The following is a 21994-nucleotide window of genomic DNA, read 5'->3' on the forward strand; positions in this document are numbered from 1 at the left end:
CTTCATTGTGTGTTTTGAATAATTGTCTTGATGCATGACCCAGCTGCGCTTCAGCTCACAGACGGATGGCCTGACATTCTCTTGTAGAATTCTCTGATACAGAGCAGAATTTATGGTTCCTTCTATTAAGGCAAGTCATCCAGGTCCTGAGGCAGCAAAGCATCCCCAAACCATCACACTACCACCACCATGCTTGACCGTTGGTATGAGTAGTATGAGGTTCTTACTGTGGAATGCAGTGTTTGGTTTTCGCCAGGCATAACGGGACCCACGTCATCCCAAAAAGTGGACTCAAGTTTGCCAAAAAGCACCTGGAAGCACCTGATCATCAAGACTCTTGAAGAATGTTCTGTAGACAGATGATTCAAAAGTATAACTTTTTGGATGACATGGGTAGTTCATGCTTGAAAACACACAAATGTCGCTGAGTTACAACAGTTCTGCATTGAAGAGTGGGCCAAAATTCCTCCACAGTGACTTGAAAGACTTATCAACAACTACAGGAAGCGTTTGGTTGGAGTCATTGCAGCTAAAGGTGGCACAACCAGTTATTGAGTGTCAGGGGACAATTACTTTTTCACACAGGTGCATTGGGTGTTGCATAACTTTGTTTATTAAATAAATGAAATAAGCAGGTAATTGTTGTGTTATTTATTCACTCAGGTTCCCTTTATATGCAATAGTAGAAAAAATTAGAAAGGGGGCAAATACTCTTTCTTGGCACCGTATATGCACTGAACAGAAATATAAACGCAACATGTAAATTCTTGGTCCCATGTTTCATGAGCTGAAATAAGTGATCCCAGAAATGTTCCATATGCACAAAAATATTATTTATCTCAAATGTTTTGCACAAATTTGTTTACATCCCTGTTAGTGAGAATTTCTCCTTTGCAAAGAAAATCTATCCACCTGACAGGTGTGGCATATCAAGAAGCTGATTATACAGCATGATCATTACACAGGTGCAACTTGTGCTGTGGACAATAAAAAGCCACAGTAAAATGTGCAGTTTTGTCATACAACACAATGCCACAGATGTCTCAAGTTTTGAGGGAGTGGCAAATTGGCATGCTGACTGCAGGAATGTCCTCCAGAGCTGTTGCCAGATAATTTAACGTTCAGTTCTTTACCATAAGCCGGCTACAACAAATTAGGCAGTCCGTCCAACCGGCCTCAAAACTGCAGACAACATGTAACCATGCCAGCCCAGGACTTCCACATCTGGCTTCTTCACCTGCAGGATCGTCTGAGACCAGCCACCCGAACAGCTGATAAAACTGTGGGTTTGGACAACCGAAGAATTTCTGCACATACTGTCAGTAATCGTCTCAGCGAAGCTCATCTACGTGGACATCGTTCTCACCAGGGTCTTGACCTGACTGCAGTTCGGCGTCGTAACCGACTTCAGTGGGAAAATGCTCGCCTTTGATGGCCACTGGAGAAGCAGGAGAAGTGTGCTCTTCATGGATGAATCACAGATTCAACTGTACTGGGCAGACAGCATGTGGCCAGTCCTCTTCTGGCTGTGCCGGGTGGAGATTATAACAGTACATGGCCAAGATGTTCAAACGTTCATAGATGACCAGCAGGGTCAAATAATAATAATCACAGTGGTTGTAGATGGTGCAACAGGTCAGCACCTCAGGAGTAAATGTCAGTTGGCTTTTCATAGCCGATCATTCAGAGATAGAAACAGCAGGTGCGGTAGAGAGAGAGAGTCGAAAACAGCAGTTCCGGGACAAGGTAGCACGTCCGGTGAAGAGATCAGGGTTCCATAGCCGCACGCAGAATAGTTGAAACTGGAGCAGCAGCACGACCAGGTGGACTGGGGACAGCAAGGAGTCATCAGGACAGGTAGTCCTGAGGCATGGTCCTAATACAGCTGTGCCAAGCTTATAGCGTCATACCCAAGAAGACTCAAGGCTGTAATCGCTGCCAAAGGTGCTTGAACAAAGTACTGAGTAAAGGGTCTGAATAATTATGTAAATGTGATATTTGCAAAAAATCCAAAAAAGTTTTTTGCTTTGTCATTATGGGGTATTTGGTGTAGATTGATGAGGACCAAAAAAAATCTATTTGTTCAATTTTTGAATAAGGCTGTAACGTAACAAAATGTGGAAAAAGTCAAGGGGTCTGAATACTTTCCATATGATCTGTATATACAGTACCAGTCAAAAGTTTGGACACATCTACTCATTCAATGGTTTTTCTTTATTTGTACTATTTTCTACATTGTAGAATAATAATGACGACATCAAAACTATGAAATAACACACATGGAATCATGTAGTAACCAAACAACTGTTAAACAAATCAAAATATATTTTATATTCTTCAAAGTAGCCACCCTTTGCCTTGATGACAGCTTTGCACACTCTTGGCATCACCTGGTTGTCTAGGTATTAATTACAAGCAGGGGTGCAACTTTCACTGGCGATGGGGGGGACATTCTGAAATTGCATTTCTGTCCCCCGTTTTATCATTGGAATGTGATACAAAAAGGGGTCAGGTGTGCTTTAGGACCACGCGGGCGCCTCCCAGCGGTGGGGTAGGCTGTTTGTAGTGTTTTTCCGAATGGATAATAAAAAAATTAAAAATAAGTTTTCCCCCCCCACTTCTAAAACCAAAGTTTTGCCCATGTGTGTATATATATATATAGATCAGGGTTCCATATATATATATATATATTGCACTATATTACACATGTTATTACACTTTTTTTAATGTTCGCAATCAAATAGGCAAATTTTACATATGATGTCTTGGGCACTTGGCAAGTGAGCGTGATTGTACCCTACCCTACAGTAAATCATGACGAACTCACTTAGAAAACTCTGTTTTGGACGAGTCTGACTTCATGGACCAAATTATCCTGTTTACACGTAGTAAATTTTGTTTCTGGAATTAATGTTTCTGACTCAAATCGAAATAATCCAAAAGTAACTGCAAGTAATCAGATTACATTACTGAGTGTTGGGTAATGCAAAAGTTATGTTACTGATTACAATTGTGGACAGGTCACTAGTAACTTTAAAGGATTACATTTAGGAAGTAACTTACCCAACCCTGATAAGGGTTTGGGTAAGGGTTAGGTTTTAGTGTAGGGCTGTTCCAAGGATTTTGTATAGCACGAACCATTTATGAAGCGCAAACATACAATCAAATGATATAAATAATACAGCTTTATGAATCCATTTACATACAAATCACATTATGTGCAAGACCAGGACATTTGAAAAATTCATTAATACAAAATAAATAAAATTGAAAAAAGTTATACATTTAGTGAAAGAAATGATGGGAGGAGCTCAGCAGGACAGTGTATTCTTCCCAGCTGCGTTGTTGTAGGCACGTTATTGCAAGCATGGCCGGGGACACTGAAACACATCTGAGTGACTATGCCGAAAATAACAACGTTATCCGACAGCCATTCCTTATCGGAGTGTCTGGAGGCACTGCCAGTGGCAAGGTTAGCACCTTACATATATTGTCTATTGTTGTATGTTTTTGCAACTGATGGAATGTGTTCAAGTCGCTCGTAAACTCGCCGACCGCGTGGCTCATGTTGAACTGTTGGTTTTAATGACATCAACCCCTTGCCAATCTTGAGTAATCAGCATTTATTAATGAGTTGGCTAAATGATTGTAACTTTTGTGGTTTCCTTCATCCGTTGGCATCATATTTCCCTTGCCCCCAGGATGCCTAATTCCACCACACACAATGGAAATAGTTTAAGTTGGCAAATACATTTAACGTTAGTTAATTATAGTTGGCTATCAAATCAACCAACAATTTCTAGTTAGTAAATTATCTAAACTGTAATCGTTATATTTTATCCCCGGCACTACATGCTAACGTTATGTTAGTAACTAGACTGGCTAGACAGCTAACGTTAGCTAGCTACTTTTTTTGCACACACAGCTATAGAGAGCCTACCCAAATCGGCTATTGAGACTAACGTTAGCTTGTTATCTATCGCGCCATACAGCTAAATCATTCTTTTGTTTAAAGTTCTTTGATTAGCTAGCTAGCCCCACGGGTTAGCCGAATAAGACCACGGTTCGTACCCTCTTCTGAATGTCAAAGTGACGAACTATTCGACACAATGTGGCTATTATCCACTGTTGGACTTATTTATTGACGAGGGACACGACTACTGGCTATTTCAGTTGAATCGATTATTGACGCGTAGCTACCTAGCTAATATTAGCTACATAACAATAACAGACGTGGGCGCAAGCGGGAAACGGGCGTCAGTTTATTTTATTGTATTCCAGTATACTTTTGCAGGAAGAAAAGCAGGCTCGGTACATATCTTCCTAATATAATTATTAGTGCACGTATGGTTGACGCACACAGAACTGAATTCTTCATCTAATGAACATAATGTCCCTGTACAAGTCCATTAATAAGTGACAAGTCCATTTCCCTGTACAAGTCTTATAAGACCTGTAAGGTATTGCATAAAAAACGATGGCATATACAGTACCAGTCAAAAGTTGACTCACCTACTCATTCCAGGGTTTTTCTTAATTTGTACTATTTTCTACATTGTAGAATAATCGTGAAGACATCAAAACTGAAATAACACATGGAATCACGTAGTAACCAAAAGTGTTAAACAAATCAACATCTATTTTATTTGAGTTTCTTCAAAGTAGCCAACCTTTGCCTTGACTGCTTTGCACATTCTTGGCATTCTCTCAACCGGCTTCATGAGGTAGTCACCTGGAATGGATTTCAATTAACAGGTCGTCCTTGTTAAAAGTTGATTTCCTTATTGAGCTTTCCTTATTGCGTTTGAGCCATTCAGTTGTGTTGCTGTTGTGTCAAGAAACCACTACTAAAGGACACCAAGAAGAGACTTGCTTGGGCCAAAGAACACAAGTAATGAACTTTAGGCCGGTGGAAATCTGTCCTTTGGTCTGAATCCAAATTTGAGATTTTTGGTTCCAACCGCCGTGTCTTTTTGAGACGCTGACTAGGTGAACGGATGATCTCCGCATTTGTGGTTCCCACTGTGAAGCATGGAGGTGTAGGTGTGGGTGTGCTTTGCTGGTGACACTGTTGGTGACTTATTTAGAATTCAGGGCATACTTAACCAGCATGGCTACCACAGCATTCTGCAGCGATAAGCCATCCCATCTGGTTTGCGCTTAGTGGGACATAATTTGTTTTTCAATCGAGATTGTTTGGGATGAGTTGGACTGCAAAGTGAAGGAAAAGCAGCCAACAAGTGCTCAGCATATGTGGGAACTCCTTCAAGACTGTTGGAAAAGCATTCCTCGAAGCTGGTTGAGAGAATGCCAAGAGTGTGCAAAGCTGTCATCAAGGCAAAGGTTGGCAACTTTGAAGAATCTAAAATCAAAAATATATTTTGGTTTAACACTTTTGGTTACTACATGATTCCGTATGTGTTATTTCATAGTTTTGATGTCTTCACTATTATTCTACAATGTAGAAAACGTGTGAAAATAAAGAAAACCCCTTAAATGAGTAGGTGTCAACTTTTGACTGGTACTGTACCGTCCCTGGAATTCCATTTAACATAATTATACGGTTGTACATTTGTCATTAAATAATTGTCACTAACAAAATAACGATCTCTAACCATCTTTGAAAAAATTAAGATGTATTATTTTTGTCTGTTATTCCAACTCAAACACCTATGGGGAGGAATTATGTTTATATACAATTAACCAGGATATTCCTATCCTATGTTTGAGTATAATTTAGTGAGGTTACATTTTAGGACAAATTCAATGACTTCAACTTTTTTTTTCAAAAACATAATTTGGAATAATATTACAAATCCTATCCTTAAATTGATGTAATTGTTGATCCATCTAGTCTTAAATAATATTGGATGATTTTTTAAAGAGATCCGTTAACAACGAAGCATAATATTCTCTTCACTTTCTCAGCGATGAGATTAAATGAGACAAACGAGACAAACATGGATTTTTCAGATGTGGGGAAAGAAACTAGTCTGGTTACCAATCTTTTTAGCTAACATTCATTCCACTCCTATCTTTGGCAAATTAAAGGAGTGGAATGTTAGCTAACAATACTTCTACCCAGGCTACAAAGAAACTTATTTTGTTAGCTAGATGATTTGTTTTTAAAGTAGTACAGGACGCAGTCAAGATTTTTATGTAGTTGCCACACTATGTAGTTAATAGCTTTGTGTGATTTGATAATGACGTGTTAACACTGAGCCTAGTATGGCCTGTAGTTTTCCACTATTTGTTCGTACTTGTTGGTTTGAGACCACAATTAAATACCGGTCTTGATACCAACAGTAGTTTGGAAAGCAAATTAATAGTTTGCTTCGTATATCACAAGGCATGTGTAATAAGCTTGTGAAATGAACTAATGTTAAAATTCTTAAAAGAACTCGATGGAAGCTTCCACTCAATGTCCTTTCCTTTCCCTGGCCCCTTCCATACCCTCCTCCGTTCCTATTGTTCGGTTGACCCAGACATGAAGTTAACTTTTGGCATAGGGCCACTGTTTGGCTCCTTGAAAATCCCCGTACACGGTGTTGGGTGTGACTGAGGTGGGGTGGTTTGGGATTGCTGGCCCATGGAGTTATGAGGAAGTAGTGAGCGAACAGTAATAACCTGCCGTATGATAACGAACATGATGTACCAAACATGACGTCACATTACCCTACTGTAAGTGCACTGACACCAATGTGGCTCTGGTTGAATGGTATCCAGGCCTTTTGTATGCTTGCGTTTGCTAACTGAGATTACTTACTGCCTGTAATGTTTACTGTACAAACACCCTGCTGTAGTGTTATGTCTTGCCAAATCATAGTCTGTATATAGAAGCTACATCATGTTTGACAGGCTCTTAGATGAGCAGCTTTAGGTTAGTCTGTGTGCTGCAGTGCTGAACAACACGGTCTCCGGAGTGGGCGTCCGATTTCATTGTGACACTTTTTTTCACGGACACAAAAGCACCATAGTCTGTGGCAGGTCAGGAGAATGCCCCGTCAGCACTGGCAGCCTGGTAGATGGGAGATCCTGGCATTCGAGGGTGTCGGTGAGGACAGATGGCCTGGGCACTGGGAAGGGCACTTGGGTCCAGGGTGGTACTTCCATAGTGCTCCCTGTTTTGCTGGGGTACTGGGTACAGTATGTTTTGCTGGGGTACTGTGTGGGGCTGTGGTCGTCATGAAATTGTCAGACAATGATTGCCAAGCAAATAACTGGTCTCACAGTAATTGACTGTTAATTAACAAACACATTTAGCATCTCCTGGCTTCCCCACACACAGCCTACAAGCCACTGATGCAGACCTTAGGAACATCGACAGTCTAATAAAGCCATTTTAATATAGCCTACACTATCACAATCAATCCATTTATTTTAGAAACAAGAAATTAAGGAAATGTGGTCTATTTCAGAAGAACAGAATAGCATACTCTGAGTTGGAGTTAGTTGCTTAGAATTCTGTGGCATTCTTTTTTAGTATGAAGAATACAATTGAACATAGCTGAATAAAATAGAAAGGATATTTATTCAAACGAGTGCGCACATGCGGCTATTCTGTTTTGAGCGGTTAATAAAGAAACCGGTCCTCCTATATGCTTTATTTTGTTATATATGAAACTTCAGTTGGGATACAAACATTGGGCTATATGTTTTGATTTTTAATACATTCTAAGGCTGCATGATACAACTCCAATGATTTGAAAAAAGTGGCATGGAAGGCATAAGCTTTGTTTTTTGCGCAGGCTGTACACACTTCATCAGCGCCTAATTCACAATTCGACAAGCACTTGATAATGCCTTGAATTTCCAGGCGGAATCCCCTTTGTGGCCGTAATGCCCCCTAAAAAAATCCATGCATTTTGCGGCCAGGGGCTGTTGTGCTCTTGTGCTGAATATAAGAATTTTAATTCCCTTCTCCCGGGTGCGTGCTACGAAGCACCTCTCAGTTATTAGCCAATGTCTGTCGCATGATGGGGTCCTTCTCATAGGCTACAAGTGAAGACTAACACATCGGATGTTGGAAGAACTGTCCACATTTACTTGTGAAAAGCTGTCATCAAGGCAAAGGGGGGGCTACTTTGAAGAATCTAAATTATAAAATATATTTTTTGTTTAACACTCTTGGTTTCTACATGATTCCGTATGTATTATATCATAGTTTTGATGTCTTCACTATTATTCTACAATGTAGAGAATAGTAAAAATAAATAAAGAGAAACCCTTGAATGAGTATATGTCCAAACTTTTGACTGGTACTGTAGTTTGCAATTGAAGTTGCTTTTTAGGTGTCACTTTCATTTAGGTTTGGATAGAATTTTGATTAACCACATGACAATCATTGTAAGATATGAAGACGTTATTGTAAATTAAATTAACCTGTTCCGTGAAAATGTGCATATGAAAACTAACTGCCACGCAGATCGGTAGAAATAATCAGATAAATTGGCATTCCACCTGAGAAAGGTCGCCGACTCCTCGTGTAGCCTATTACCGGCAACTTCAGGAGAGTAACAGACCTGCCAACATGCACGCATTTTGCGTACCAACTACGCAATTCTCTGTCCATGTACGCAGATATGAGATCTGGGTTAAAAGTGTTTTTTTTTTATAAATACATTTGAATAAAAAATAAATCCACTGAGTAAATCTAACATCTCGATTCTCGAGCTGCAATACACAAACATGTACAGCGTTTGTGTCAACGGACATGGAGATTAATACGTCATTATTCGACGTAGCTACCCCGTCTGCCCCTCCTGTTTGTTGTGATGCTGAGTTTGCCGACTGTCAGCTGTACGTAAACACATGGACAAATCCCTTTTTTTGACTCTGTGTGTTGTGGAAAGGTAAACGCATTGTTTCAAGCTAACGTTAGTGAACATAAGATGTACATTCAGTGGGCTAAAAAGTGCCAGCAGTTCACTAGCATTTGCTAGTGACAGAAATTAAATGCAAATACAAAAAATAGCCTTTTGAGCAGAGTCTGGTCAACATGCGCACGGATCAGGCCTGGAGAGACATTGGCACAAGTAAAGGGGGGGCAGCCTGGTCTACTCCCACCTTTCGGCTGGGGATATTGGTCAAATTCCACAGCAATGCAGACTGCAAACGAATATTCAGTCTCGTTTCCAAGAACAAAACCCAGTACAGAGCCTCCCTCGGTACAGACATGTTGAGTGCCCTAGTTACCAAGAAGTTTTCAATGATTGCCAGAGGAACTGTTAGCCACAGAGAAGTCTACCCTGATGCCCTGCTGCGTAAGGCTAAATCTGCTAGGTACCAGGCAAATCTGTCTAGGAAATGGTTTCCTGAACATTTTGAAGGTGTCCAGAAGATTTGTTCTCACCCTCACTGTTTCCTATCATAGCTTTTTCGTTTTTATGGATAACATGTTTCTTTGATACTGATGCTCTGCTTCAAACATTTGTTCTTATCATATCAGTAAAAAATAAAGTGGATTAGACGTTTGTACATTTTGTACCTAAACAAATAACTTCAGTTTTAAAATAAAATAAACTCCAAGAATAAAGGCTCTTTTTGTTCTTTTTATTTAGATCTTGTTAGTGACTTTTACCATATGTGTAAATGGAATGCCGTCAAAGTATCCCAAATTTTTATAGACTTGATTGATCGCAATTATAGAATTGTACCAAGACTCACAAACGAGTGTCCGGGGAAAGAACCCCAATTCGGCGTGTGCAATGCGGGCGAGTTGAATCTCCAATTTGCCGCATTGGACTGGGTTGGCAGGTCTGGAGTAATAGCAGAATCTGAAAGCCAGCAGGAGAGGGAGGAGATTATCTAGATCTCTGGCGCCCTCTTGTCTTATTTCATCAGACAAGCTCAATTCATATAGTTGATTTTATTAAAATGCATAGGGAGTGGCTATATAAAGTTTTAAATTGACCAATCGAATAGTCGAAAGACCACTTTCTGATGACCAAGATTTTGTTGTCGGGCAGCCTAATATTTTTGCCTACTTTTACTTCACTACATTCCTGAAGAAAATAATATACCCTTTACTCTATACGTTTTTTCCTGACACCCAAAAGTACTTGTTACATTTTGACAGGAAATTGTCAAATTTATACACTTATCAAGAGAACATCCCTACTGCCTCTGATCTGGCGGACTCACTAAACACAAATGCTTCATTTGTAAATTATGTGTTGGTGTGCCCCTGGTTAGCTTAATATAAGGAATTTGAAATGATTTTTTACTTTTGATAAGTATATTTTAGCAATTACATTTACTTTTGATACTTAAGTATATTTAAAACCAGATACTTAGACTTTTACTCAAGTAGTATTTTACCAGGTGACTTTCACTTACCTTAATAGAAAACGCCTCAAGTTCTCTTTACCTTTACTGAAGTATTAAAATTGGGTACTTTTTCCACTGCTCAAACGTCACTGCAAATGTGATTATGCTTTATTATAAAGGTGTATCTTTTGGGGGTGAAAGTTTCACTGTTTCTTGCCTTACTGCACAGAAGCTGGGCGTCATTCACAAGTGATAGACTAATATTGTCACCCATCATACTTCATTTAATCTTGTCTTTACATATACTAAATAATGTGACATTTTGATTTAGAATGGACAATTATCTTGCACCTGTCGTGAAGCAGGGGGGAAAAATACATCTATTGTTGTGCAACATGAGCTCATGGGCTCTCATGAAGTGTTTTGATTTAGATGTTCCATCACATTTGCATTGATTTCAGTGATTAGAGGGACAATAGACTTCTGAGTACCAGGCAGTTAGCAAGTTTGGTAGGCTACTAATCACCATCAGCAGCATCAGAGCTTGGAGAAGACTAAACGGTCACCTGGAATTTGACTGCAGTCATGACTCGTGACCGTCAGTGTGGCAGTAATATGGTCACCGTAACAGCCCTAGTACTAGTTACTGTAACTAGCACACTGTAGAACACACTGTGCAGTACACAGAACATACTGTAACTAGCACACTGTAGAACACACTGTGCAGTACACAGAACATACTGTAACTAGCACACTGTAGAACACACTGTGCAGTACACAGAACATACTGTAACTAGCACACTGTAGAACACACTGTGCAGTAMMMAGAACATACTGTAACTAGTACACAGTACACCATTTTGCTCAATCACACTTTTTTAAATAGAAAAACAACAATTAGATGTAAGTCCACAACAATGCTTAAAACCCTTTCCTCCAGTCAAATGACAATGTTATGAATATTTTTTTAAATAATTAATTAACCATTACTTATAAAATATATATTTTAAATCTGGTGTTTGTCACGGTTTTGTATTTTAGTATTCTCTCTCTGTGTGTGAACTGAAAATGGAATACATTGAATACATTTCAACTCTCTCTGACCATGGTACAGGTACCTTTTTTAAAAGCCCATAACCATGTGTGTGAGGTGTATACTCTTGTTTCAAAGTAGATTTGTTTGAGATTACCATTTACTATCTTCATTGAATGTTTTCATAATTTATCTGCAGATAAATTGTCAAAAAAGGCCAAATGAGTGGCTCTCTCACCGATGCAATCCGGTAGGTTACAAACGAGTCACTCACTTTAGCATCACTGTTTGGCAAGCCCCGACGTCTAGGAAGCCCTTTGGTTTACTTGTCCCGACGTCTAGGAAGCCCTTTGGTTTCCTTGTCCCGACGCAATTTCATGGACATGTAACTACGTTTTATGATTTTATGAATGTCAAAGGCATAAAGAAGATCAACTTTATTCAGTCAGTTCGACACTTTATTTTTTAAATAAAACAAACTGCTGTTCAGTTGTCAATCAACGCACAGTAAATAGCCTACTATGCACCACAACTCCGTGGCTGGCTATGTGAAACACAAGAAACATTCATTTATTTTCTATCAGAAAACAATGAAGCTAAGTCGTGGATTTACTGCTTGTGTTACATGGGACGTGCAAATTCACCAGCATCATGCCCTCTTCCAACTGTGTAAAGAAATGTGACTGCAACCAGAGATCTGTATATAATGACGATGTTCGTGTCTCTGCCCTAACGATGGGAGTCGTTGTCCCAAAGGCGCGAAGGCAGGCGACAAGCTTAGGTCCACAATAAACCCATCGAAACCTATCAAATATCGTTTGTTCTACAACAGTGTAAAATGCGTCCTGTGTTCCTCTGTGTCTGCAGTCGTCGGTGTGTGAGAAGATCATGGAGCTTCTGGGCCAGAACGAAATCGACCACCACCAGAGACAGGTAGATTCCATTCTCTCCCCCCAGTCCTGTTTTTTCTGTACTGTAGCTCACAGCCACAGCACTCAGGGTTTAGCTTCCACTGTGCAGCCCTGACCGATCTGCGTCATTATTTTTCCAGGTAGCCAACCTCTCTCCAATCTATCCCTATTCTGTTTTTTTTTCTCTATACCAGTATTATACAACCCGAGATGGTTAGCTTCCTCAGTGTAGTGCTGACTTGTGTCGTTGTTTTCCAGGTAGCCATCCTCAGCCAGGACAGTTTCTACAGAGAGCTGACTCCAGAACAGAAGGCAAAAGCACTCAAGGGCCAGTTCAACTTCGATCACCCAGGTATGGGGTCGGGTCCGCGTAGGACTGGTGGGGGCCATGCTAGCGACGCGTAGGACCAGGAGCTGTGGCTGGCTGGGGCTTGGAAGGGTCTGCTTTGCTGTGTGTAGATAAATCAGAATGTCTGACTTTGAATGTAGTTCAACTAGGGCTGACCCCATTTAGTCGACTGATCGATTGTTTGGTCGATAGGCTGTTGGTTGACCAAGATTATATATTTTTTTGTCGAGCAGTCGCAAATATATTTAATGTATGGCACACGAGACACCTGTCTGATTTGCACCTGTCTCGTTGGACTAATTCATTGTTCATGCTGCAGTGATGGCACAGTCCAAGAAGGGGAGTGTGGTGGCTGATGCACGATGCACAGCTCTTCAGAAAAAGCAATCTCCCGCCAATTCGTGCAAAGTCATTGTTTCATAATTTAATTGTGTGAATTGTTTGCCCTTTGATTGTTAGTCTATCAATCCCCATTTGCATATATCACCAATAGTACATTAATGTTAATAACCATCATTTCTAATCTACAGTGTTTGTTTGGCTACGGTAATTTCTGGTAATGCATTCAATTTGTTTTGTATTATTATTAGTAGTCGTTTACCGTTGTTGGAGTGGAGACGCTGTTCTCAGAGCGCACAACCAGTGCTACACTTGTGAGAAACCAAAACTGGTTTCTCATTTAATTCCATTTGAGTTTGGTCAAATGTATTAATTGTCTTTTGTTTGGAGCACTCCTGTCAATGTTGAGTAAGGACGTGTACCTGATTACACAGAAGTAGGCCTAGGCAACCTGGCCTGTGCGCAATTGTATAAATGTCACCATTTGGGGATCTGATGAAATATTTCCTATTGGCTTAACTCACCAGCACTAATGAACTGTGGAGCTTCTCAAAGTAATTTTTTCAGCAAGTAAAAGTCTGTTTGTAAATTCAATGAGGGACAATAGTTCCTCAATGTATTTGAAAAATCTTTCCAGTTCTCTCCCTTTCCAGTGAAAACGTCATTAAAATAGGCCAACCTGATTACTTCTTATCCCTTGCACGAATAGCCTACAGGGCCAGACCCAGTTGATACAATGTTTCACCCTTCTTTGAAATATAATTAAACAACTCAATTTATCACGTGACCCATGGCCACATTTCATATAAAATTTCCAGAGGCATTCACGTTTTTAACCATCGCATACCTGATCCATTTTTGGCCTCTGTTGGCCATCCATCCCTCATACACTCAGCTCATCTTCCTGCCATACTCCTAGTCAGCAGATCTATAATAGCAGAGTGTCTCTCAGCTGCTGCACGACAGGGGGGGTTCTCAATCTCCACTTTCTCCTAAAGTGTTAATTTCCTCTCACTGATTTAAAAGAGAAATGCCTGGCATAGTCTAGCCCATGTCTCCACCGATCCAATACCTTTTAGATTTGTGTGCAGAAGTGTCAGGAGATATTATTGGGGGAGACCCAGGGTCTGAGAGACAGACCTTAACAGCTGTGACCCAGTAGACTCCACAGAGATTCCTCAATTACACTAGTCTAGTGTGTGTTTGATAGCGTGTGTTCACATGTGAGTTTAGTGGAGGCCACTGTCAGCAGATGGTACATGGTGGTCCATGTATGGTCAGTTATTTTGCCAATGGAATAGATGTGAGAAACCTATTTTTTTCTCTTAAGCCATTTCTGTCTCTTGTTGTTTTACTTGTGAATTTCTTTCTCTAAAACTGTCATTCTTCAGATGCCTTTGACAATGAGCTGGTCATGAAGACTTTGTGGCAGATCATGCAGGGGAAGACCGTACAGATCCCTGTGTACGACTTTTTCACCCATTCCAGGTGAGCTCCTCGTTGATGCGGTGTCCACACACCAGAGGGGGGGGGGGGGTACTACAAAGCAGGATCAAGGACTTAGCCAGCTAACTCGCCTAAATATCTTATCTTGAATTGTACATGGTCTAATTGACTCAACATCCAAAATCACATATCCAAAATGTAGCTTTCTTAGTGATACAGGAAATCAATAGTTATATATCAGGGTTAGCTGGCTGCTGCTTGATAGTATACCCCTCTACTCTTGTTTGTGTTCTAACAATAACTGTACATGTTTCTAACCCAAGTATTCTTATTTGTTAAGTTCAGGTAGTACCGACTGAGAACAGCCACGTAGAGCAGGTTTCTGTGGTCTGTTTTAATACAGCGTTGTTGGGCATTCAATCACATTTGATCTGTCTCATGGTTGTCTCTATAACAGGATGTTTTCTTATGAAATATCAATACAAACTGTTTGTACAATACCAGGCTGTTCGTTCTTATTTTATGGCATGTGTCCTGTTGGGTCATCCTGATTAAAAAAAAAATATATATTCATGCTGTCTTGTTCGATTCCAGGAAGGATGAGTTTGTGACTGTGTACCCGGCTGACGTGGTGCTGTTCGAGGGCATCCTGATGTTCTACTCCCAGGAGATAAGAGACCTGTTCCAGATGAAACTGTTTGTAGACACGGATGCAGACACGCGGCTCTCACGCAGAGGTGTGTTTGCTGACTCAACTTCCTTGTGTATTTCTGGATAAGGTTAAATGTCGTACAAACTCTTGCCAGTCAGACTCGGTGTCAGTGTCTCTTCTTGACTTCTAACGTGCGTGTTCTGTGTTCTAATTCTAGCGTGTTCTAATTCTAGCGTGTTCTGTGTTACAATTCTAGTGTGTTCTGTGTTCCAACTTGTTTATTTCTTCCAGTGCTAAGAGACATAGGTGAACGGGGCAGGGACCTTGAGCAGGTTCTTACTCAATACATCACATTTGTCAAACCTGCCTTTGAGGAGTTTTGTCTTCCAGTAAGTTTCCACTCTGTGTGTCCCTGTAATATAGTGTGCTAGTCAATGAAGCCAGCCATAATCTTTGCAAATACTTGCCTAGTTATTGTAGTAATTGCAATGTTTATTTTCAGACTAAGAAGTATGCTGACGTGATCATCCCTCGTGGAGCAGATAACTTGGGTAAGGAGGAACGTCCATGAGATCTGATCCTTTAATATCCCTTTGGGTTGTATGGAATCTGTCAATATAGTGAAGGGTTATGGTAAGGAAAGGTTGGCTCTTATGGAGCCGTCACGTTACATGACTCATGAATTTTCCCTCGGGAGTTTCCTTGTTTATACCCCTTTTGTGAATGTACAATGGTAACCCTAACTTCACTGTTCCCTTCCTCTGGTCTTTTTTTCCCAGTGGCAATAAACCTGATAGTACAGCACATCCAGGACATTCTGAACGGCGGACTGACCAAGCGGCACAACGGCTGCATGAACGGGCACAGCACGCCCTCCCGGCAACGACGGACCTCAGAGTCCAGCAGTCGCCCTCATTGACCTCCTTTGTATTGGAGGCAGAGTGTGATTAGATCTGTACATAATTCCCAATGGCATTGCCGTATTTAAGATGGAGGTAGGCTACGTCCTGATTCTCTACCCTGTTACCAGAGTGTGCACTTACACACTTCTGGTCCTTGTAGGAGACGTGTAGAGAATTGGGACGCAGCCAAAGAGTAACTACAATGCTTATTATTATTATTATTATTACTACTACTACTGTTATTACAGGTACTTTTATTGTAATTGTTGGATTTGGTTCAGGCGGGGAGAGAGAACCTCCGGTTTTTGCAATGAGATCATGTGTTAAGAATTACCCCCTTTTTGTTTTCATCCGTTTATTTCAAATTTGTATTTCATATAGTTTGCTTTTTGACAGATTGAATAAAATGGGGAAACTGGTGTTGTCGAATGAGAATTAAACCCTAAAATCACAGTCTGCGATCCAATTCCTCATTGAGAAGAATTTTGGACCTTGAAAATGGGGATGAAACTAGACTGAAAGTTGAAATGAAATCTCAGGATTGCTCTCGTTATTCGTTCTCGTTGACAATCTTGAAATAGGTTTTTCCTACCCTTTTTTTTTGTCAGTCTTATCGTGTTTTTCTAGTCTGTTCCATTCCCTAGTTGAGTTGTCTTTCACTTACCCTCCACCATTTTCTAAGCTACAGAACCTCCACAAGAGGGAAGATCCTAACTCCATGACATTCAGAAATTCTAATTTCCGCACAGAATAGGTAGGTTAAAGGAAGCAAGTGAAGAAGTAGTAACAAAGGTTGAATATTCTCAAACAGGGGTTCTCCTTTTATTATGGAAACCCAATTTCGGTGTTACTTACCTGACAACGGTGGTATAGTTAGCTTGGGCTGACTCGTCCTGCATGATATCTTGTGTATTTCCTGGTGGTGGAAGCCAAATCCAATCTCGTCAACACAGTAAAGTGTTATGAGTGCTATAACACAAAATAGAAATTGTCAGGTTAATTGATTAAACTTGCACAAGATATTCAACTATTTGCATAAAATGCTTTTCCCTAATTAATCTTGAAGCATAATTAATTTAACATTTTGAAGAAATATACCTATTAGAGTTTAATTTCCCCTAGTAATTTAGTAATTGTTATTTCCTAATATTTTCCTAATACTGTTTTCTCAGGTTGACAGAGAACCATTGAAGTGCAGAGATGTTGTTATTAGTCAAACGGATGGAAGGGTCACATAACAGCAATGCACCTGAATTACGCCTGATTCATTATTTTTCTGACAAGACTTGAAAACATGAAACCAGCACAATGCCTTTTCGCTGCTGAATTTAACCACAATACACATCCCTATTATTTCCAATTAGTCCATTTCTGTAAAATGTCTTTCATATGCCGCGTGCTGTATTTAGTAAGCATGCAGTTGCTGAATTGTGACTTAATTTTTACCATACAATTTTGTGGAGTCTGGATGTTGGATTGATGTAGAAACGTTGGATGATTGAAACAAAAGCACATTGCAAAATGGTAGATTAAAAAACTGAAGGTGTGTTTGTGACTTATTCCTGCAACAGCTGATTTATTTTTTTTAGCGTAGAAAAACCAGTATACATACAAGAAGTATACAAAGATAACATATGCTAGAGGGTACAACAAATTACAGATTATACAAAGACCTTAAACACACACATTGATTGTTTTAACAGCTTTCTTATTAGAAGAATGCAGACTGGTCTTAATGTACTGCTTGGATTCCTTATAGAGAAAAGTTTTTTAAATTAGTGAATTTACATTAATGAATGACATTTTGCCATTGGCACAATTAACAATTAAATTGTTTTTCTTTATCCTTATTATGGTTAAGGAAACCGAGCAGCACATTCTCCCATAAAAAAAAAAGTAATCAAGAATATTAACAATTATAAAACGGAATATCTTTCTATAATTTTTTGTACATGTAGACAATGCGAAACTGTTTCTGGATGCTCAACATAAAAAGTACAGTCAATGTTAATGTTTTTTTAAAGTTTCTTCAGGCAGTGATTCGCAGGGTAATACTTATGGATCATTCTGAAAGAGACCTCTTTGACCTTGTTAGCAAGCAGGTATTTGTGTGGTAATAACCAGACTTTTTCCCAACAGATATTAGTGACCAATGTATCGCAGTAAATCCCTTTGAAATAAAGCACGTATAGATCTGTTCTGACGGCGCAAGGAGAAACACATTTTCCCTATTGGAAAATCAACTGGATTAAGCGAGGTCTGGCTATACCTCTAAATAACATGAGAGTTCCAGATGGAATAGCATCAAAGACTGGCGAACTCTAGGTGTTACAGGGATATTGTAACGGTATAAAAAAAAAAATCCTCATAATTGAGTAACAATACTTCTGCATTAAAAAGTTGACTCACCAGCAGGATATGATTATTGAACCAGTTCTTAAAAAATAAAGACTTTTCTATACAAAATATCCTTAGCTGATTGATTCTTGACAATGCGGAAAAGCGTGCCTTGACGTAGCTACGCTTACGTATTTTGAAACGAGTGTTTACGCAAATGTACTAGTGTCAAGATGGTGGTAAGTGAGGCCACATCATTCAGAGCATGCACGCTTGTCAACAATATTTACATTATCATTAATGAAATACTTGTTATATGTTTCATAGAAAATTGGGCTGCAGTTCAAAGCCACTTTGGAAAATGTCACAAATGTGCGGCCAGAAGGTGAAGACTTCCGCTGGTTTCTAAAGGTAGCTAAGAACTTGCTAACAAGCTGAAGCTAGCCATTTTACGATTAACTATAACGTTATATTTATCATGACACACAATAAGCGAATTTGTCAAATGGTGAAAAGTTGTATCACTACATAAACAAGACATTTACAGCACGACTAGCTATGAAATGTACTCCTGTGACGTTATTTTCAAAACATTGCTAGTTTTTAGTCAGTAAGCAATACGCATGTGATATGTAACGTTAGGCAGTTAACGGTAGGTAACAATACAAAAGCAATGCTGATGTAGTGTTGTGGACTCCCAATAACCCATAGGATTAGAATAGAATGTGTATGCCATAACTACACACAATGTATGCTTCCCTAGTTGACAGACTATTCCCTATTAAAGTACACTACTTTTTTGACCAGAACATGTGCCCTGATCAAAAGTAGTGCACTACATAGGGAATAGGGCTGTAGTATAAAGTAGTGCACTACATAGGGAATAGGGTACCATTTGTGGCAAATTCCGTAACATACGTACTTTTGTCACAGTTAAAATGTGCCAATTGTGGTGAGATCCCAGAGAAATGGCAGTATATCAACCTTATGGTGAGTAAAGGTGAATGTATAAATGTATCTTATTGTTCAAAATCACATTTGATATGGTGACAATGGATATTCCACACTTTGCAGTGACTGACTGTTTCCCTAGGACAGTGTACCACTCAAAGGAGGAAGAGGGAGTGCCAGCATGGTGCAGAAGTGTAAACTCTGTGCCAGGGAGAATTCTATTGGTAAGCAAACAGAGAAGTATTACACATACGTTTCATACATTCAGCCATTTCACTTTCCTTTGGGGATCTGAGATGACTGGATAGAGGTAAGCAACAGCTCTACCTTGTTTCTGCCATGATGTTCATTTGTAACTGTCTGTTCACAGATATCATGAGAGACACAATCACCCCGTACAATGTGAGTACAGTACTTATTGTGACGCTTACCTCTCAATTGATCCTTGGCTTGACTGCAATTGAAGGTGGGAAATGTTTAGTAATAATACGGGCTATTTCATCCTACCACTCTGTTGCTGCTGACACTTGAAGTGTTCTGCTACAGAACAATATATCTTTAAAACACAAGAGTATTTATTTCAGCCACTCACACCTTCTTGTCTCTTCCTCATGGTGCTGCTGCTGTGAAGGCTGAGGATAGTGAGAGGTTTAAGACCATGGTGCAGTTTGAGTGTCGAGGCCTGGAGCCCGTGGACTTCCAACCACAAGTGAGAACAGAGCACACTCTTGTACTGTATGTTGTCAAATCTCAGCTAAGGTTGTAGAAGCACACATTATAGCATCAGGGGATTTGTTTTCTCCCTTTGACTATTCTGATAAAGTAGAACAATTGGATCCACTCTACCATTCAAAAACAGATTCCAAATGTTTAGCATAGACATTTCTGAAACCTTGACATTTTCTTTATTTAGTATTTTTTTGTAACAGTGTTCAATGACAAATGTTCTTAAGAACTTGTAATACTGCTGAAAGAACAATAAAGTCAACTAAAACATTTGCTTTACAATACTACAACACCTCAACATTGTCCCCTGTCTCTAACATCACATTACTTTGACCTTGAAACACAACAGGCGGGCTTTGCTGCAGAGGGAGCTGAGTCGGGGACCAAGTTTCCTGAAATCACCCTACTGGAAAAAGTTAGTATTTTTGATCTATGGCCAGTAGGTCAACATAGTAAATGTGAACATTGATTACAAGAATAGTTTCCAGTACCCAATACAATAGTTATTTTCAGTTCAGGAACAGTGTTTTTAATACTTCTTCTCCATATCAGGACTGGACAGACTATGACGAGAAGGCCAGCGAGTCAGTGGGCATCTATGAGGTCACACACCAGTTCATCAAGTGTTGAGTTACGGTCAAACGCTTTGTACGACCAGCTAGCCCAGGTGACGGGATGTAAACACACTGGCCAGATATCCACTCATCCACTGACTGAAATGGCTGTCGATATCAGACACTTCCAATGCTGATGCAGTGCTGTTGACAGTTATAATGCAGTGCTGTTTCGTTTGTGACAAGCAAGAAGCATTTGAGGATTGATTGGGTGGAATGTCCATCCACATCATCCTGGATTGAATGAGATATGTGACCATGCCTTTCCTTTTGTTGCTACCCCAATAAAGATCATGAATGAAAAAAAAACAAAAAAAACAAAATGATGTGGTTTTAAGGTTTTCTCTGCCTGGAATGATCAGTATCAGAATGCATTGAGTAAATCTGAGGCACTCGGTCACAAGAAGTAGTGATGAAACTCAGCCATGTATAACTGCCACTGTTTTGAAAGTTTGTTGTTACAATAGTCAACAATAGCACAGTACTTTGCTCTTAAACAGTCAATAGTAAAACATCTCGCTAACGTTAGGTATTTGTCCAGAGTTCATCCATTGTTTACACAACTGGACACACTTTCAAGTGATTTCATTAGGAAGTCACTGTATTGTGTAACGTTAATATGGGTAAAGATAGCTAGCATCATCACAGGCAAGGAGTTATGCTGCGTTCACGTGCTCCACTGAAACTCCTTCGTAGTACTTTGACTTCTCAGTTCGGTGAACGGTTATCATCCGTATTGTCACTCTTCCCTCTTGGAAGCACTAACGTTAGTCTCAGCACAACAACCAGAATGGCTCCTCAAAAGAACAGAGTATTCGTCATTGGAGTGGGAATGACAAAGGTAAATCTTGCTATTGGTTTTAAATGGTTGCATTTCGACTAGCATCCATGCTAGCTGGATTGCTATCTAGTATTGAAAGACTATTTAGCAAAGAGCTAGCTCGTTGTCCTTAGCTAGCTAACGTTACCTGTCATGTTGGTTAGCAGCATTTCCAAAAAACGTAGGTAGCTAAAGTAGTTTGTCATTTCTTTCGATATTTAACGTAGGCTAAACAACTATTGTTGGCTAAACATATAACTTAACGCGAGATTTAAGACTTGTCAGCTGTTCATGTTGGTGTTGCTAGCCAACTAGGTAACTACAGTAACGTAGCTAATTTAGCTAGCTTTCAAGCTATGCTAGTTAGCTAACACGAAACATTGAATAACAACTATATTGGGCGAACAATGTTTACAATTGTATTGTGAAGTATGGCTTGGAAATGTATTTTCTAGCTAGCTAAAATGAAATTGCCATACGTGGCATTTTAAAACCCCGTCTAATCTGAAAGTCCAATACTCCATGGTCATAGGCTAATTGTGCCAAGGGTCATGGATGCATTGCACACACCGATAGCTTGATAAACACTAGCTACATTGCATGCAGCAGAAGGACGTCCCTCCTGTACAGTCAGAATTAGAAGAA

At 39.8% G+C, this 21994-nt stretch overlaps 3 protein-coding genes across 3 annotated transcripts in view; all 3 read left to right on the forward strand.

The window, feature by feature from the left end:
• Positions 1-3318: 3318 nt before the first annotated feature.
• uck2b (uridine-cytidine kinase 2b) lies at positions 3319-16354 on the forward strand. Its single transcript, XM_024136888.2, has 8 exons — positions 3319-3472; positions 12170-12235; positions 12472-12565; positions 14293-14389; positions 14942-15084; positions 15291-15388; positions 15502-15550; positions 15779-16354. The coding sequence occupies exons 1-8, from the start codon at positions 3368-3370 to the stop codon at positions 15916-15918; spliced, it is 792 nt and encodes a 263-aa protein (XP_023992656.1). The 5' UTR covers positions 3319-3367; the 3' UTR covers positions 15919-16354.
• A 2066-nt stretch (positions 16355-18420) lies between these two features.
• czib (CXXC motif containing zinc binding protein) lies at positions 18421-20847 on the forward strand. Its single transcript, XM_024136889.2, has 8 exons — positions 18421-18477; positions 18566-18649; positions 19172-19228; positions 19332-19413; positions 19560-19591; positions 19821-19898; positions 20265-20330; positions 20468-20847. The coding sequence occupies exons 1-8, from the start codon at positions 18472-18474 to the stop codon at positions 20543-20545; spliced, it is 483 nt and encodes a 160-aa protein (XP_023992657.1). The 5' UTR covers positions 18421-18471; the 3' UTR covers positions 20546-20847.
• A 258-nt stretch (positions 20848-21105) lies between these two features.
• Positions 21106-21994, forward strand: part of scp2a (sterol carrier protein 2a) — a 28723-nt gene continuing 27834 nt past the window's right edge. The window contains 1 exon segment of the mRNA XM_024136890.2: positions 21106-21370. Coding sequence (XP_023992658.2) covers positions 21188-21370 — 183 coding nt within the window. The 5' untranslated portion in view covers positions 21106-21187.

This window comes from Salvelinus sp. IW2-2015, unplaced genomic scaffold, assembly GCF_002910315.2.
Source record: "Salvelinus sp. IW2-2015 unplaced genomic scaffold, ASM291031v2 Un_scaffold1046, whole genome shotgun sequence".
In the NCBI taxonomy this organism is placed as follows: Eukaryota; Metazoa; Chordata; class Actinopteri; order Salmoniformes; family Salmonidae; genus Salvelinus; species Salvelinus sp. IW2-2015.

Excerpts from the sequence above, each read along its gene's own strand:
- uck2b (XM_024136888.2), top strand. The coding sequence starts at position 3,368 with ATGGCCGGGGACACTGAAACACATCTGAGTGACTATGCCGAAAATAAC. Across the intron at positions 14,390-14,941 it reads GACTTTTTCACCCATTCCAG|GAAGGATGAGTTTGTGACTG; the intron begins GTGAGCTCCTCG and ends GTTCGATTCCAG. Across the intron at positions 15,551-15,778 it reads TCGTGGAGCAGATAACTTGG|TGGCAATAAACCTGATAGTA; the intron begins GTAAGGAGGAAC and ends TTTTTTTCCCAG.
- czib (XM_024136889.2), top strand. Across the intron at positions 19,592-19,820 it reads ACACAATCACCCCGTACAAT|GCTGAGGATAGTGAGAGGTT; the intron begins GTGAGTACAGTA and ends GCTGCTGTGAAG. Across the intron at positions 19,899-20,264 it reads CCGTGGACTTCCAACCACAA|GCGGGCTTTGCTGCAGAGGG; the intron begins GTGAGAACAGAG and ends GAAACACAACAG.